At 41.7% G+C, this 12,692-nt stretch overlaps 1 protein-coding gene across 1 annotated transcript; it reads left to right on the top strand.

Annotated features, from left to right (window-relative positions):
* The first annotated feature begins 320 nt into the window (after positions 1 to 320).
* Positions 321 to 12,301, top strand: esyt3 (extended synaptotagmin-like protein 3). The gene is made up of 23 exons (XM_037110742.1): positions 321 to 911; positions 2,774 to 2,815; positions 2,988 to 3,122; positions 3,248 to 3,324; positions 3,764 to 3,833; positions 3,939 to 4,028; positions 4,228 to 4,283; positions 4,377 to 4,497; positions 4,897 to 5,073; positions 5,265 to 5,347; positions 5,695 to 5,743; positions 5,871 to 5,960; positions 6,221 to 6,283; positions 6,377 to 6,436; positions 8,011 to 8,082; positions 8,714 to 8,800; positions 9,412 to 9,561; positions 9,768 to 10,096; positions 10,221 to 10,319; positions 10,644 to 10,775; positions 10,907 to 11,012; positions 11,187 to 11,236; positions 11,597 to 12,301. The coding sequence occupies exons 1-23, from the start codon at positions 567 to 569 to the stop codon at positions 11,649 to 11,651; spliced, it is 2,538 nt and encodes an 845-aa protein (XP_036966637.1). The 5' UTR covers positions 321 to 566; the 3' UTR covers positions 11,652 to 12,301.
* Positions 12,302 to 12,692: the final 391 nt, after the last annotated feature.

Genomic DNA, 12,692 nt, shown 5'->3' on the forward strand with positions numbered 1-12,692 from the left:
TATTATTTTACAACTAGTTAAACGCTTTATTATTATTCCTCTGACACTTGTGGTCCTCCATAATAAAACCTGAAGGGAGTGTAATTATTGTTCCAGCTATTAGTCAAACTAAACGGAGTGAAAACTTTAAATAAAAATGAATGGTCTTTATTTGTTTTCTTTGGCAAGTCACCATGATGTGGAGGGTTTAATGTCATTTAACGTGTTTATAATCAGAAGTTAATGTCTGCTGTGTAAGTAGGAAACACACGGTCGCTTTCGCATTCATTTTCAGGGTGGATTTCTTTCCTCTCGCTTTTTTTTTTGTTTTTGTTGTGCAGCTCTTTCCCCACCCATGGGCGCAGGTGAGCCTAACCTACCTGTCTTTTGGAAGATTTCCGAACACGGAAGTTTTGGAGCTGCCACGGCTCATTTCACTGCTGCACCCGTGGTGTGTGTGGAGCGGATCGCCTTCCCTGGTTTGACTTTTTTGTCGTAGATCGCAGGGATCGGTTCGGGCGGTCAGTGTGAACGACCCACTTTCTTCTGGACGTCAGGAACCAGGTTTCCAGCGGGTGTCCGACCCGATGGCATCCGACGGACAGATGAAACCGAGCGGGGCGGCGGAGGGAGCGGTGCTCGGGGGAAGCCACGGCAGCACGGAGACGCTGAGCTCCTCCGCTGTTAACCGTCTCCTGATGGAGTTTCTGATTTACTTCGGCCGGGCCATGTTCGTCCTCTACCCCGTGTACCTGACGGGATACCTGGGGCTCAGTGTCAGCTGGGTGCTGCTGTGCATGATGATGGTCACCTGGTGGAAGAAGAACCGCCAGTGGAAGGACGCCCGGATCGGAACCGCCATCGACTTTGTGGACAATGAAACACAAGTGGTCCACAAGGAGCTGCAGGGTGCCCTGCAGATGGCATCATGGGTATGTGTAGTTTTACACGGTTTAATTATGAGCATCTGCACTGGTTTCACTCCAGAAACCAGCCAATCAACAACAGTCCAGACACTGAGGAAAGCTCCAGTGTCACATCTGTCTTTAGTTTGTTGTTTTGAGGAGCTGATACTCTACCGGTCAGTCAAGGCCTCTGAGAGGATCCAGATAAGTGGTCCAGAACACCCTGAAAACAAGCGGTGCTGTGGGACATGTCACTTTCTCTGTTGCCTTGACTACAACACACTGTATTTGCATGACATGCCAGACTGGGGCTGCACCTCCCACACTCAGGGATGGGTCATGGAGCCAGCCAAGCGGGCTGTTAGTTTGCGGGCCCACATTTGGTTACAGCATCCGCACCCTCGCCTAGTGTGACTCATGGGAACTGAGAAGGGAGAGACGATCACAGGGGCCCTGCCAGTGTCAGAGGAATGTAATGTGTGCACAGCCAGTGTGGGATCAGATGTCTTTGTAATGGTCAGCAATCGATTGGTCGCTGTTAAGACTTTATCTGATTACAGATGTCTCTTCATTGACATTAGGAGATGGACGGACGTGCCCAAAAGTATCTTACAATTACACAGATAACTAATATTTGCTTTTCAAATATAATATCCAAAATACTGGTGCGAGAAAACGTATTTAATTGGAATACAAGTAATTTTACTTACACAAACAGATATTATAATGTTTTAGCTATTTAGTCGCTTCAGCATTGGTTGAATTTTGTTGCCACTTATTGAAAATTGACACATAGAAGCTCTGTAACTTTGTTTACTATATCTGTTCATTTAGCTCCTCATTAAGTCGACCTATAACAGCTTTCTAAAAGGAGGAATGTTCAACATATTTCACATATTATTGATGATTAATCGATAATTGATTATTAAGGCAGCAGTTTACAACTCTGAAATGATGACGACATACTACTGGTTCAGAATTCTATTTTGAGATATGCAGATATATAATTTCTGCCGGTATCAATGGATCTGATTCATAGGTCTTGATTAATCTTGATTTTTGTGGTAAGTCCTCCCTCGTCAGCAGAGCTCAGACTGTACTGTAGTTTATTTGGGAACATTAAACAATGAGAACATGATTTAAAACCTTCTGTTACAGAAGCTGCAACCAGTCTTTGGTAAGCCCCCCGTAACAAATCTCACTGTGCTTCTTCCACATCCAAGTTTTTTCAACGAAGGAATGCTGTCACATTTTTTTGAAATGGAAAGACATTAGCTGACATTTTCAAAGCTGGATCCTCCACAGTTTGTGATTTATTTCTTTTAAAGGAGCAGTTCACTCGGAAATGAAAATCATAAGACATTATCCACTCACGACAATGTCGATGGAAAGTGAGGTTGACGTTTTGTAGTCCACAAAACATTTCTGGAGCTTCACAGCAAAACAGCGTCGGAAAATTCTCCTACACAAGTGTTTGTCTTTTTAAAGCTGAAATCTTCACTGTAGCTGCTGAGCTAAAAGCGTCAGAGCACGTTGAGGTTTGTGATCTCTGGGCTTCAGGAGACTTTGATTATAAACTGCATGGAGCCATTTATATATATTTTTTGCTTAAGTTGCTCAGTTAAGTTGTTAAGTTAAGTTGTGAACTGCAAGAATTCACTTTCCATCGGCATGAAGGTGGCTAGATAATGACTGAATTTACATGTGTTGGGTGAAATGTTCCTTTAATGTGGCACATAAGCCATTTTAAAATTTGCATGATGGATAATTAATAATCACGGACACGATTTTGTCTCCCATCACCACCACCGTGCACGTTTTAATGTTGTTTGATACTTGCAGACCCACCTCTAACTCTGCTGTGCTGTCTTTTCTTTTCCCCTTCTCAGGTTCACTTTTCTGATGTGGAGAAAGTTGACTGGGTTAACAAGGTACAGTATCAAATTAAAGTTATCTGCTTACTTCTGTCTGGTTCTGTCTGATTATGTTAAGCATCGTCATCCTAAATTTGTTCGATCAGATTGGTGTCTTTTGATGATTAACATGTTCCACCCCAGTCGTCGCATCATGGCAGGAATGACGTGACATGTTTTATATGCTCAGGTGTTGGAGCAGGCCTGGCCTTTCTTTGGGATGTACATGGAGAAGCTCCTTAAAGAAAAGATAGAGCCAGCAGTCAGGCTCTCTAACTCCGCCCTCAAAACGTTCAAGTTTACCAAGGTCCACTTCGGACACATAGTGAGTTTGTATCCATTCACCTTCCATTACTCCTAAAGCACCTGTATGTGATAGACTGAGAGTGTAGTAGTGTCTTATTAAACATGGCTGACTGGTTCCTTTAATGTGTTCCCCTTCATTTCCAGCCTCTCAGGATCACTGGGATGAGAGCGTACACGCATGAAGTGGATCAGAGGGAGGTGATTCTCGACTTGAACATATGGTTGGTTAGACTTACTTCTCTCTTCTGGGCTGTTTGTATCTTGTCAGATATATTTTGGTCGCTCGGTTCACTCGAAAATCTAAACTTAATTGAGAACTCTTTAGATCGTTTCAGTCATTTTAACAAGCAACAATGTGAAACATTTGCTGGTTCCAGCTTCTTGAATGTGAGGATTTGCTGCTTTTCTTTGCTATTTATGACAGTAAATGAAGAACTTTTGGGTTTTTGGACTCCTTCTTGGAAAAAAGAACCAGTATGAAGATTTCACTTTAGGCCCTGAAAATTTGTACAGAGAATTTTAAAATAAATTTGACACATTATAGGTTTAAATATGAATCAGATCATTGTGAAAACAATGGGCAGATTGTTCAAAATTAAAATAATCCCACAACAAGCATCCAGTGAGTGTACGGTCTTTACTTCTTTACTCATTTTGCAGTTATGACGGTGATGTGGACATCGACGCTTTGGTGAAGGAGCCGATCACAGCAGGAGTCAAAGGACTTAAAGTAGGCAACTCAACTTTTTACTGTTCTCTGCATTTCCCTTGTAATCATCATCATCATCATTATATGTGTTCACTAGTCGGGTTAAAACTGTCCTGCATCTTCCAGCTCAAGGGAATGATGAGGGTCATTTTGGAGCCGCTTATTGGTGAAGCACCGCTGGTGGGAGGAGTCACTCTCTTCTTCATTCGACGGCCCGTGAGTGACATTTTTCATTACTTTACTGCACTGGTTCCCAACCAGAAGGGTCGCAAACCCACGAAGGGGCCATCAAAGCTTCACAGAGGGGTTGCCAGGCCTAAAAAGAATATACAGGAGGCCTTTATCTCACCATCATCACCTAAAATTGTTATTTAAGGTTATCATTTAAGCCTACTACTACTTTTTTCCCCCCCAGACTCTTGAAATCAACTGGACCGGCATGACGAACGTTTTGGACTCCCCGGCCTTCAGGTTAGTTTCCACAGGAAACCTCCTAATTCAGTGGTCACCTCAACACGTTGCTGTTGTTAATCTCTCTCCTCTCATCATCTCGTCCCCTTCCAGTTCACTGTCTGAGGGAACCATCGTGGACATCATCGCCTCACTCATGGTGCTGCCCAACCGCATGTGTGTTCCCCTCATAGACCAGGTCAAAGTGGACCAGATGAGGTTCCCGCTACCTCGTGTATGTGAGATAAGCTTTGCATTTAATGTATTGATATTCATTTCATCACCTGCCCTGGCTTTTTCCTTTCATGTGAGAAAATATTGTGAGTTTGAATCTTTTTGAAACTTATTTTTCATTTATTTATTTTTTTTAAATCGCCAACTTCGTAGGCCTGTGGCGGAACTGGAAGTAAATAGCTTACAAGCCAGGCCGACCTACATAAAAATATAAACAAAAAACATGAAAATCTAGGAGGGAATGCCTGGTAAACAAATGCCTCTCCTGGTTATAATAAAAAAATGCCTCCTACAAGCACCAAAGAAATAAAATAGCAAACTGTAGGTGTATAGGGGCTTGGATTTTAAGGGGTTTTCAAATAAGCACAATTTCACACTACTTTCCTTGTCTTCTCCTCAGGGAGTGGTGAGGGTCCACCTGCTGGAGGCCAGAGACCTGGTGGCTAAGGACACGTACATGATGGGTTTAGTGAAAGGCAAATCAGACCCCTACACAATACTCAGAGTCGGCAACCGGCATTTCAAATCCAAGACCATCAAAGAGAATTTGCATCCCAGGTGGAACGAAGTGTATGAGGTAGAGTAACTGTAACACGCTGTGGTTGTCACAGTAGTAATATATTTTCTCACCTCAGGTCGAATATTCATCATCTGATATCTCTTTCATATGTTTAATCTGCTGAAGCCTTTCCTTAAAAGCTTTAGAAATCTAATTGACACTGGATTTCATTTCTATACCCCGCCCACATTTTCCATATCTGCGTGCAGTTTGTCGTCCACGAGGCTCCCGGACAAGAGCTGGAGCTGGACCTGTTCGACGAGGACACGGATAAAGATGACTTCATTGGAAGGTAAGGATGTTATTGACACAAACAAGTCGGGTCAGTGCTCAGTGACTCACCTGTATTTTTTTATTCACTTCACTGTACAGAGTTTCACAATTGGGGGTAATTTTAATGGCAGACTCTCATGACTGCAATTCTTGTCTAGATTACCATGTAATTAATAGTTATACTGCTCATGTGACGCTCAGCCTTGGCACTAAATATAGTTAATTGAAAATAAACAGGACAGTGCCATTTACAGGCATCTTTTAAAGAAGATAGCTGAGTGGTGACGTTGGTTAGGTATATAGATATATTGATTGCTCAAAATATATGAGTTTTAAATGTAAGTGCTGTTTTGATTTTCACTTCAGGTATCGCCTTGATTTAGGAGAAGTGAAGCGGGAGAAAGAAATTGATCAGGTGAGTTTTTATTAAACATGAACTACAAGCTCTGTAGATGTGTTATATTTTTTAAATGATTTGACTGCATTAAAAAGTCTTTATATGAATTATTGCGTCGACTAATGAAACTTCTGCACTGCTGCAGTGGTTTCCTCTGGATGATGTTCCAAATGGAGAAGTTCACCTCAAGCTCCAGTGGTTTTCACTCCAGACCAACCCTGCCCTGCTGATGGAGGTGACCTCATTGATGCTTCATTAGATATTGATATATTTTACATTTAATATCAACAGGTGCTCATTCACGTCTCCTGGCCACACGTTTGCCTATCTTAAAGGTCCAGTGTGAAGGATTTAAGGGTAGAATATTTATACCTACATTTAAATTGGTGTACGATTACCTGAAACCATGAAAAGAGACAAAGTTATATCATAGGAGTGGGTCCTCTTCCTCTTCTTGTAAATTGTGTTTTCTTCTTTGCCATCTCTCCGTTCCAGTCTGAAGGCGGCTTTGCGTGTGCTATGCTTGCGGTTTACCTGGACAATGCATCAAACCTACCAGTAAGTGTCATCTAACAGGGACTGTTGTTCCCAAGAGCAGGCGATGCCACACGGATGGACACGTGTTGATGTGTGTTCTTGTGTTGTCTCCAGAGAGACAGCAGTGAGATCACCGAACATCAGAAACATGGAAAGCACTCGAAGGAAGCTCGGGTAAGATGAGAGTTTTTTTGTAACCCTTTTTCCAACAGAACTGTTTCTTTTCTTCTTTATATCACATCTTTTTAATAGACTGCCGGGGAAAGCATGAGGCCTGATAGCTCAGGGACTCCTAACATCAAAATCTGGATTTCTCTTCTGTGTCTTTATGTTTAAATGGGTGTTGTCAACCAAAGAAAATATGTGACTGAAAGAGTTCTTAATCGAAGGTAAGATCAGGCAGTAATGCAGCGTCTTCTTCACTTTACTACCTCTCAGTCGACAGCTCCTTTGTTTGCCAACATCAGACAAAAGCCTAAAGTCAGGTCACATGTTTTCTGGTAGTGCTCCAGGTACACTTGTCCCTGAGCTGTAGCTGGTATTTCCAGTTTGTCCGGTGCATGCTTGTCATTTTATGTGGGTGTGTTATTACCAGCTGGTGTTCATGTTGCTAGATTTCTTCCCTAAACACGACGCTTGTTCAGGATCCCAGCATGAAGAAACACGCAGAGAAGTGTTGAATATCAACAGTCATGACACCTATACACAGTTGTCCTCTTTGTTAATTTGATATAATCTGATATTGTATTAGGATTTTAAAGATTGCTGCGCAGAGTAAAGCAATAATGCCATGAAGGTCACAGATCACACTATGGTTTCTGGGACAAACATTGGACCCATTCATCTGTTGATTTAGACAGTTGTAACCAAACCTTAAGATTATTTAAGGACACTGTTTGACTCAGTGAACACATCTATCTCAACACAGTGTCCTAACTTGAACTATTAGTGGCAGCTATTGCCTCTGGATGCCCCCTGCTGGTGATTATTTGAAAATACAGTCAAAGAAGTGACTAGTGAGGTGGGCAGAGGAATGGGAATTTACTCAAGCGCTGTACTTAAAGCAACTACAGGGAGTTTTTAACTGGTTATCAAACAGTCTCTACTGAATGACCCACTTGAACGACCTCTATATGACCTACATATGCAGAGAATTCAAACGAAAAATGTTAATATTTACAATATAATTGAGGTAATAATATAAATTTAGAAAAAATATATTCTTTCCATAAGTGAATAAACAAGCTGTTCTCAGAGGAAAATAAGGACCCAGAACACTGTTTGAAACGGTTTGAACGATCCCACTGGGAACATGTTTATTGTCTTTATTTATTGTCTTTATTTTAGTGAAGAATCAGCTGCTTTCTTCTTCTTCTTCTGTTGTTAAAATGAGGGTCAGACACGCAAGCATGCTAGCTGTGGCTACCACCAGTAGCAAGAGTTCACCTCCCCGTTTGTTTTGCCAGTGTTAACATCTGTTTGACGTGTCTCCCAGACGGTGGGACGGTGTGTCTGCATCTTATTAGGGAGTGGAATGCAAACCATCCTACCTAACCGAGAGGGCAACCAGCTGCTTTTAGACAGAATTCAAATGATGGCCTTTTGTGACGACTGAAAGCACAGCTCTAAAAATAATGACAGAACTGCGACATATGGGAAACAAACTGAAAGCAGTTGCAAGTGTTAAGTAGCTCAGTGCGAGAAAGCATGTGATCTTTCACCGCCTGACTGATTTGATTCTTTTTCAGCTCACTAAGAAAACTGCCTGCCCGAACTCTCTCGTGGAACTATCCATTGATAAAGATGTCCAGAAAAGCAAGGTACGGCTCGCACCTTGTTACGTTAAAGGAGACCTATTATACTTTCTCGTTCATTCAGTTTTTATAAGTGTTCTTGTGCATGTAAAAGATCTGTAAGTGAGGAAGGTCATGGTCTGCACCAACACAAGCTCCTCTCTCCCACAGAAAACACTGCTCCTGAAACGTCTCGTCAGTAGTCTCGCATATAATTCAGTGACTTCACGACGTCACACTATGTCACCATGTCACACATTTGCATTATTTATACCCAGTGGCTAGTTTGGCATGAAAGAATTGACTTGTATGTGCTGGCCAATCAGAGGAGACTGGGTATTCAGAGAAGGAGCCTTAAAGAGACAGGAGCCAAAACAGAGCGTTTCAGACAGAGTAACCCCAAATCAAAGTATAAACCTGACAATGAGCAAGACATGTCTCCTTTAATTGATGCAATTTTCTCTTTAATTTGTTAAACAAATGAAATCCTATCTGTTTAGGATTGTTGATACTGGTGTATATTACCACTGCACAAGAGAGCAGACGAGAAACTGTCAGACTGAAAAGTTTAATTTAAAATTGACATGGCTGGGGGGTAGAAATCCTGTAAACACAGCGTGTGTAGCCTTTTGTAATGAATTGTCTTCTCTCTCCACAGATTGTGTTTTCATCCAAAGACCCGGTGTGGGAGGAGGGCTTCACCTTCTTCGTGCATGACATCAAAACACAGCAGCTCATTGTTCAGGTTTGTTGTTAGATATTGTACACGCCATACATTTCTCTCTCAGGGAAGTGACTGAGCTGACAATGTTTTACTCTATCAAAAACATTTTTCTTGCATGCTTTCAGTAGTAACTAATGAAAATTGATGTCTTTAGGAATGTATCAACTGCCACAATATCTACGAAGCTGAACCTGCTGCTAATACTGGCCGGTTAAGAGGGCCCACACATGTCATTTAAATGACAGTGAATCACATATATTTCAGACATCGTACAATCTATTCATCTTCTTCTTGTTTCTCTCACAATGTCTGTTAAGTAGGCGGTCCTTCAATGTGGCCCAGGACACATGTATGTCCACCCTCACGACTGTCTACTGTTATGATCATAAAGGCTTTGAATTTAAATGAATGTCACCATATTTAGAAATGGTCCATGTTGTGAATCCCTATGAACCTGTATGTGTCGACTCATATTGCACTTACAAAAGACTGCTACCTTGATTTACACAATAGAATAATTGTTATTGTTGGATAACACTCGACATCTTTCAGTCAGATCGATACCTTCAGGAGGTATAAAACCGTTTCCATTCACAGCTTGAACAGTTTAACTTTGTGTTCTGGTGGTCCAGATCAAAGAGCCGCAGAAGAAGACTGTGCTCGGCGTTCTCAACTTGCCCCTGAGTCGCCTGCTCAACGTTTCAAACATGGCTATAGACCAGCGCTTCCCGCTGGAGCGCTCCGGAGCGAACAGCCAGATCAAGCTGAAAGCTACGCTCAGGGTGGGTAAACATAAAACAGCCAGTAAGAATATGCAGTCTCAGATACAAAAAGGGCCGTAAGCTGCTTCCTGTTCATCTGTAGTAAATTTCCATTTTGCTACCATTTATTTCCTGTCAAAGTAACTAAATTAATTCAACCAAAAAGTTGATAATGAGAGCTTGCAATTTTGGAATTATGTCACCGACTTTAGTCCTGTCCACAATAGATTCTTACTCTGGAAAAGCCTCCGCCCAAGACTGTCCTCAAACCTCCTCCAGATGTCAGACATCGAGGACCTCAGACCAACCAAGGAGTTAACGGACCTGGATCCACTCCCTCCGCCGCTGTCCCCGTCCCACCCGCAGCCCAGGCAGCTGGTCTCCAGAATGGCCTGCATGACAACCCTTCGAGTCACGGTCGCGGCTCCCTGCCGTCTGAAACGTGGCGGTCACCTCCACCCTCACACATGCGTCGCTTTGACTCCCACAGCCTGCTGTCGGACAACTCCATCGCTTCGTCACGTTTCGACCTTACAGAGGGGGCCTCGTTTCCAGAGTGAGTCTATAGTTAATGTTCTGCGCGTTCTTGTGTCTTTTTTTGGTGACTTCTAACCTGTTGCCATGAACGGAATGGATTTGAGCGAGAACAGTGATATTTGCAAATGTTCTCGTCACTGTAGAGCCATCAGGAGACATCAGGGTTCATTTGGGGAGATCCACCTGACTGTGCGCTACGCCACCCTGAGGAACAAGCTCGTCGTCATGGTTGACGCCTGCAGGTGCTTCAGAAAAATCCCAACATCACGTATTTCAATTTCTGAGTGATAAAGTCAACAATCAAAGTTCTGGTCCTTTGTTAAAACAGTGTGCATGCATGTAGCTTTGTATTGTGATGGAATGACAATATAGGTTTGCAGTGGGAAAATTAATGAAGGCAATTTCATTAAATAGTTAATAGCTCCCGTCCCCAGTGTGAATTATGTGGATGAATCCAACCTAACAAAGCAGAATATTGTTCGAACTGAACCTGCAAATGAATTTACTTTTACTAATCCAAGTGTCTCATTTGTGTGAATGAACCATGTGTGCTCTGTTGCCGACAGGAACTTATTCCCCTGCAGTGAGAATGGCACAGACTCTTATGTCCGCCTGTATTTGCTCCCTGAGCAGTCCTGGATACACCGCAAGAAGACGCATGTCAAGAAGAGATCACTCAATCCGGTCTTCAATGAAAAGTAAGCTCACAGGATCCGTCAGACGTCAGCAGAATAGACATATACTGGTTTGCTTTTCTGATTATCAATGCGACGTTGTTACACTCAGAGGCACATAAGTTGAGCTGATGTCTGGAACTCTTTCATCACAGGTTTGAATATGACGTGTCACTTGAGGAAGTAAAAACCAGGAAGTTGGATGTGTCAGTGAAAAATAACAAGATGTTGCACACTCGGGAGAGAAAGGACATTGGCATGGTAGGACACAAGGCTCTACATTTCCAGCTTCAGTTTATTATGGTTCAGTGCTGGAAATTTTGTCATTTCACACATGCACTGCAGAAAAAACAATTTATTGCCCACTATGGTTGTCATATTTCTGCAATTGCGTGGATAACTGACTGGATTTTGAAGTTCTGCTCCTGTCAACAGGTGATGGTCGATTTTGCACAGTTGGATCTAACCAAAGGCGTCACAGACTGGTATGAGGCTCAGTTTTCTACTTCTCCATGATTTGTGTTAAACAGTAGCTCCAAGTCATACTTCTGAGGGGACCACAAAGTTGAGTTTGATATACTGTATTACATTGCATATGTTTATCATATTGTGGTTATTTTTACAGATATTACAGTTGCGATATGATTCATGATAAGTGGGAATAAACATTTTTGCATGAATACACCATTACAGCAAACACTATTAAAGTCATGATGATGTGACATTTATTGGGGACTTTACCAAACAAACATCTTTTCTTATGTCTGGAGAGCAAGATTTGAGACAAGTGGCTAAAATGGTTTAATTATTACTATACTAATATTTAATTTATCTTTCCTCTTAAGGTTTGAGCTCACGCTGCCTGGCCTGAAGAATTCCGCTTCGCGAGCAGAACTTTAAAACTCTTGTTTGGAGCTTGAAGAGCAGCTTCTCAGCCACTGCAAGGTCTGATGAATGCTCTGAGAGGTGCATGTCATTTTGTCTTCCTTGTTATTTCGGACAGGAGTTGTGTTTTTCCAAAAAAAGCACAAAACCCACCTCAGATACTGGACATGTTCGGTGATGTATGTCAAAATGTGTGTGATCATCGGCACTTAGTATTCCAAACAAACACTCCTGCTTTACTTGGAAGAACATGTTGAAGTTCATCTTGTCCCACTTACAGATCTTCCCCATGATCTAACATAACATTCAGATTCAAATACTCAGTCTTTTAAACATGCTTCAGTATCCCAGATAATGTTGGCATAAGCACTGTATAGTTTTATGATCTAGTTTATTATAGGTTATTTTGTTTGACCAACACAAACCAAATGATCCTGAATAATGTTACTTTTAACGTACTTGTTTCTTTTCTGCAATTCTTAGCATTTCTACTCTGTCGGGAGACAAGTTGATGTGTTTATTTTGGATATATTTTGTGAGAGGTTTGGTTCTTGGGTTGATCTGAACCAGAAACTTTTTTAGATTTTCATGTAAATAGTTGTGTTGATATTCTTAATGTAATATATATAAAGGGAAATAAAGGAAAAGCCATGCATGTTTTTGTTTCAGAGATCCAGGAGAGTTTCAGCATGATGAGAAATGGTAATACACTTTAAAACAGCCACATGTTCACAGCTGGAGACGCCAGCTACAGCTAGAGTTTTGTGCGGGCAGCTGAGTTCTGGTGGGTTCTGGTGGGTTCATTTGGAATGAAACTGCATCTGAGCAAGGCACATGAGACATAGGATAGTTCTTCAATCAAGGATGCCAAGACCATAGCTACTGAGGGAGGACAGAGGGAGTACATATTTTAAAGCTAACCTAGTGTTCAGGAAAACTGTTTTTTATACAACTTTTATATATCCCACTTTCATTATTAAACATGGTTTTAAAAGAGAGTGCTCATTATATAGAGTTTTACCTGAAAAAGTAAGTAAAATGTTAATTCAATAGGTT

This window comes from Acanthopagrus latus, chromosome 9 (genome assembly GCF_904848185.1).
Source record: "Acanthopagrus latus isolate v.2019 chromosome 9, fAcaLat1.1, whole genome shotgun sequence".
Classification (NCBI taxonomy): domain Eukaryota; kingdom Metazoa; phylum Chordata; class Actinopteri; order Spariformes; family Sparidae; genus Acanthopagrus; species Acanthopagrus latus.